General features: G+C 38.2%; 1 protein-coding gene across 1 annotated transcript; it reads right to left on the bottom strand.

Moving 5' to 3' along the window:
* LOC18783558 lies at positions 774 to 2,595 on the bottom strand. Its single transcript, XM_020560099.1, has 2 exons — positions 2,343 to 2,595; positions 774 to 1,312 (listed from the first exon to the last, which is right to left on the bottom strand). The coding sequence occupies exons 1-2, from the start codon at positions 2,593 to 2,595 to the stop codon at positions 774 to 776; spliced, it is 792 nt and encodes a 263-aa protein (XP_020415688.1).

The following is a 5,360-nucleotide window of genomic DNA, read 5'->3' as shown; positions in this document are numbered from 1 at the left end:
CCTGACAACGTACGTGTGCAAAATGAGGCAAATAAGATGCCTTTGATTAGCTTGATCGCCTTCTAGTTTTTGAGCATTAGTACGAGCATCGTTAAAGGCATCGATAGTAGGTTCTTTTTCGGTATTGATAGTAGGAGTAGGTGGTACGTGCATACCTATTAAGATAAGAACACGACACAATAAAATCGACACTCTTATGAAGATCTGAAGTAGAACAAATTTGGATAGTTTGGGAACAATAATCATGTCAGAGTCAATATATGTCTTTTGATCTATTAGAGTTTGTCCTTCTTTGGTTTAGTGTATTATTGCAATGATCCCACAATCACAGCAGTCTAAGAAATTTTTTTGTGTTACTTAAGAAAAAAAAAACACACACACACATATAGATATGCCAGTAAAACAGGAGTGGAGAAAAAAGAATATAGACCTTCCCGTAAAAGAAGTGGAAGAGCTGATAAGAGAGTAAATCTTATTAGGCAACTTAAGAAAGAATTTGAGCTTTCTTATTACTAACCGTCATAAATCCATCGTTCCCAGAATTTGAGTTTGCCTGCACTTAAGAAAAAGAAGGCATACCAGCCAAAAGCGAAAAAGGGCTTACTTTAGACTTGTTTTCAGTAAAAGCCGCCTTCGGATGGCGCTGAACTAAATCCAACAGAATATCTGTATAGCGGAGTGAAAAAAAACAATATAATTATGCGGAAAAAGATTTGTAAAAAATAATAAATTGTACAGGAACATATCTAAGTCACCGCTAGTAAAGAGGAGAGCTAAAGTGCAGCACAAACAGAAGGGTATTTATACCTACCATATCGGCTTTTCACCACACACGCAGACATAACTACACCGGCATAGGCAAGGTCCTCCAGAGTTTCCAGTGGAGAGGCAGAATAGAGATACTGAGACACTGCTACCCTTCCTTCTATATATATAGTCGCCAAGACAAATGGAATTGCAATTTCATCATTGTTAAAACGAATGCTAAGTAATTTCTTGTTCTTTTCAACCATGAACTTAACTATTTCATGGGAATCTCCTCGATGTAATAAAGCTAAATGTAGAGCTGTTCGACCAATAGAGTCTAGTATTTCTAAGTCTTCCTCGCTCATTAGCTGCACCAACTCTTTTGCAATTTCAAACCTCCCGTTTGAGACTACGAAATGAAGAGCTGTCCCATTGTCTAATTGTTCAAAGGTCGCATTTAGTTTCTCAGGATGTTGCCTAACATACTCCATGGCAGCATCCCAATCATTGTCTAACAAAGTTTGGAAGAAAGGCATGTACAAGTCATTGGCATCGCCTTCAGGTCCTACGAAAGTTTATGATTTAATATTACAGATCTTTTTTATTTGGATTTAGCATATGTGTTAAACTATGATTTACAGTGTTTCTTTTAACTAATATTGACTAGAAGTCTCTATGAGAATTAAGACACAATAAGTTTAAACTGATGAAGGAAATACAACCACACGTTTATACTGGGGTTTTGATCGAAATAGTCCCTGAACTTATACACGAGTTTTATTTTAGTCATTCAATTAAATTTTTCACTCCATTGGTCCTTCAACTTTCTCTTTAGTGTCAAATTGGTCACACCAGTCAAGTTTTATCAAATTTACCATCAAATTGAAGGGTAAAACCATCAGTTTGGGCACTAATCTCCTAAATCCACCAACTCAACTTTGTAACGATCATTTCCCTCCATAAGCCATTACTCTCTCCCCCAAATTGAAACTCTATTCCATAAGAGAAATGTCGAAGGGAAATGTTTGTTACAAAGATGGAATGGTCGTTTTAGAGGATATTAGAGCACAAATTAACAATTTTACCCCTTAATTTGATGACAAATTTGATGGAGGGACAAATTTAACACAAAAGAGAGAGCTGGAGGACCAACGGATTGAAAAATTTAGTTAGAGGACCAAAATGGAACTCGAGCATAAATTCAGGGACCATTTCAATTTTAAAAAAAAAACCATTTTATATATTTGCCAGAAATTTATGCCATATGTCCTACACTCAATCAAAAAATTTGTTAGCAATCATACACATACAAGTAAACACTTAAAAATTCAATTACAAATGCATAAAACACCCACAATATGAATATTCTACCTATTGTGATGGAAGAAAAATGCAATATAGTTTTACTCAGCCTTGTGCACGGTGAAATAATGTTTACTACTGCAGCTGTACCATCATAAAAATAAAAAAAATGAAAATATAGTAACCGTTATCGAACCATACATATATACAGATGCCTCGTGCGTTTCGTGATGTGTCCACCATTTTGTCAGTCATTTAGGTGTAAAACATGCATGCTTGTTTTGACTACGTACCTAGAGCTGGCTTTAGATTTTCGGCCAAAGATTCCCAGGCAGCTTTGGCGGTCTTAGTGCCCAAGATTAAAGAGTAATTAGCAGACCCGCAATAATTCTGGATTAGAATTAAAGCCTTGGCATCTTTCTTCCTCCACGCCTTAAACTCAGCTTCACCATCTTCTGATTTAGGAGGTTCAGTGGTGGCTTCCACAACGTCCCAAAGATCTTCAGCTAACAAGTAGAGTTTAACCCGGGAAACTCCAATCTTCATAGTTAAGCTGGTTAAGAACTGGGGGATTAGGGATTGCACTAGTGACAGTTGTAGCGGCTGTTGTACGGAAGCGTCAACCAACTGTGAGTGAAAAATAAACAACTACTGGCAGGAGAAAGAAAAAAAAAATTGAACAGAAAATTACAACAAGAAGAACACCAAGATTTATACTGGTTCGGCAATTGCCTACATCCAGTTTGGAGACGACGGAGTATTCCACTATAATCAATGGGGATATACAATAGTGTTTACCACTCAATTTCCCAAAGACCCAAATACACCCAACCTCACACACTCACAAAGGAAGAGAAAACAATGATACAAAGCAAAGAACAACTAGAGAGAATTTGTTTCTCTCTTTGGCAAAATGCCTTTCTTGCTATTTTTCTCTTCTACTCAACACTTGGTTGGATTTATCAAATGAAACCATTTGCTTCCAATTTATAGCCAAAGGAAGTGGCTTCTCAAAGAAGCCAAAGGTTAGGCAAGTCAACAATAGCCTACCACCATTTGTGAAAGCTAATTAATGCATTCCCATTGCAACTTGTCAATAGCCATCACTTTTGACTATTGTAAAAGCCAATTAATGCATTCACATTGCAACTTGTCAATTTGCCGATATTGTTGACTATTGGTTTGAGGCAATAATCAACAATCTCCACCTTGGCTCAAACCCTCGAAGTAGAACTCCCAATAGTCGTCTCCCAATCCCCTATGGGGCAATCAACAAATTTTACAAATGCCAATTAAGTCTAAGCAGTGCTTAAACTTGAGCAACGAAACTGGCTTTGTCAACATATCCGCAGGATTGTCAGCAGTCCTAATCTTCTGAAGAAGAATATCTCCCTCTTCAATAATCTCACGAACAAAATGGAACCTTACGTCAATGTGTTTTGTACGTGCATGATGAACTTGATTCTTTGCTAAATAAATAGCACTCTGACTGTCACAATGAACATCCACATGGTCTTGTTGGACCCCCAAGTCATCAAGCTACCCTTGAAGCCAGATGGCTTCCTTTATAGCTTCTGTTACGGCCATGTATTCTGCCTCAGTAGTCGACAAAGCAACTGTAGATTGCAGAATCGACCTCCAACTCACTGGACCTCCAGCAATAGTGAATACAAAACCTGTAGTGGACCTACGCTTGTCCAAATCTCCTGCGTAATCAGAATCCACATATCCAACAACACATTGACCAGTAACTTTATCTTGCTGAAACAATAAACCAACACCTACAGTACCCAGAATATACCGCAGAATCCATTTCACAGCTTGCCGATGCCCTTTTCCTGGATTATGCATATATCTACTGACAATACTAACAGCTTGTGAAATATCAGGCCTTGTACACACCATAGCATACATCAAACTACCAACAGCACTTGCATATGGAATTTGAGCCATGTAATGACTCTCTTCACCAGTTTTAGGAGACATAGAAGCACTAAGTTTGAAATGAGGGGCAAGAGGTGTACTAACCGGCTTTGAATTTTCATTCATCCCAAAACGTTGTAGTACCTTCTTCAAATACTGCTTTTGACACAGACTAATCTTGCCCTTCGCTCTGTCTCTTTCAATTTCCATACCCAGTATCTTCCGAGCTTCTCCCAAGTCCTTCATCTCAAATTCATTACTCAGTTGAGTCTTCAACCTTTCAATCTCCACTTTGCTTTTACATGCTATAAGCATATCATCAACATATAAAAGCAGATAGATGAAGGTTCCATCTTGTAGTTTGCGAAAGTATACACAATGGTCATAATGACTCCTTGTGTATTTATACCCGATCATAAACCTATCAAATCGCTTGTACCATTGTCTTGGAGACTGCTTCAAGCCGTACAATGATTTTTGCAATTTGCAAACCCAATTTTCTTTTCCAGCAACTTTAAAACCTTCTGGCTGAGACATATAAATTTCTTCCTCCAAATCACCATATAAGAATGCAGTCTTGACATCAAGTTGAGCCAACTCAAGGTCAAACTGTGCAACCAAAGCCAACAGAATATGAATAGAGGAATGTTTTACAACAGGAGAAAATACCTCATTGTAGTCAATGCCTTCCTTCTGAGCATAGCCTTTAGCTACCAATCTGGCTTTGAATCTTACATTGTCTTTTCCCAAAGATTCCATCTTTTTGGCATAAACCCATTTGCAACCAATTGCTTTCTTCCCCTTTGGTAACTGAACCAGCTTCCCAGTCTCATTTTTATGAAGAGACTTCATCTCCTCATCCATAGATTTCTTCCACTCCAAGCACTCTGAACTTCTGACAGCTTCTTTGTAGGCGGATGGAATATCATCTTCAATAACGGGAAGTGCATATGCCACAATATCAGTAAACTGAGCAGGCTTTCGAATTTCCCTTCTCGATCTTCTGGTTGCAATAGAATCTTGTTGCTGTGGAGGCTCTTAGGTAGGTGCCTCCTCTTCATCATCGTTGTCCTCATCATCATAATCAACTGTATGACTAGTGTCTGTAGTATCAGACCTTACTGGAACAACTGGAGTTTTCAGTAACTCCACCTGCTTTGAATTACTCATGGTCTTAGTTGCTTCAATTTCACCTTCATGCTTGTTCTGATTTACCATAGCAGCCTCATCAAAAGTAACATCTCTGCTTACAACAAATTTCTTCTCATCTGGACACCAAAGTCGGTATCCCTTCACGCCAGTGCTAAATCCCATAAATAGAGCTTTCTTTGCTCTTGGATCTAACTTGCTTTCCCTGACATGATAGTAAGCAGGACAACCAAATATGA

This window comes from Prunus persica, chromosome G3 (assembly GCF_000346465.2).
Source record: "Prunus persica cultivar Lovell chromosome G3, Prunus_persica_NCBIv2, whole genome shotgun sequence".
Classification (NCBI taxonomy): Eukaryota; Viridiplantae; Streptophyta; class Magnoliopsida; order Rosales; family Rosaceae; genus Prunus; species Prunus persica.
The sequence above is the reverse complement of the archived record's forward strand: the minus strand, read 5'-3'. Positions and strand labels throughout refer to the sequence as shown.

What these genes read in the sequence shown, in the direction of transcription:
- LOC18783558 (XM_020560099.1), bottom strand. Translation starts at nt 2,595, where the DNA reads ATGAAGATTGGAGTTTCCCGGGTTAAACTCTACTTGTTAGCTGAAGAT. An exon ending in AAATCTAAAGCCAGCTCTAG is followed by an intron (nt 1,313 to 2,342) that starts GTACGTAGTCAA and finishes AAACTTTCGTAG; the next exon opens with GACCTGAAGGCGATGCCAAT.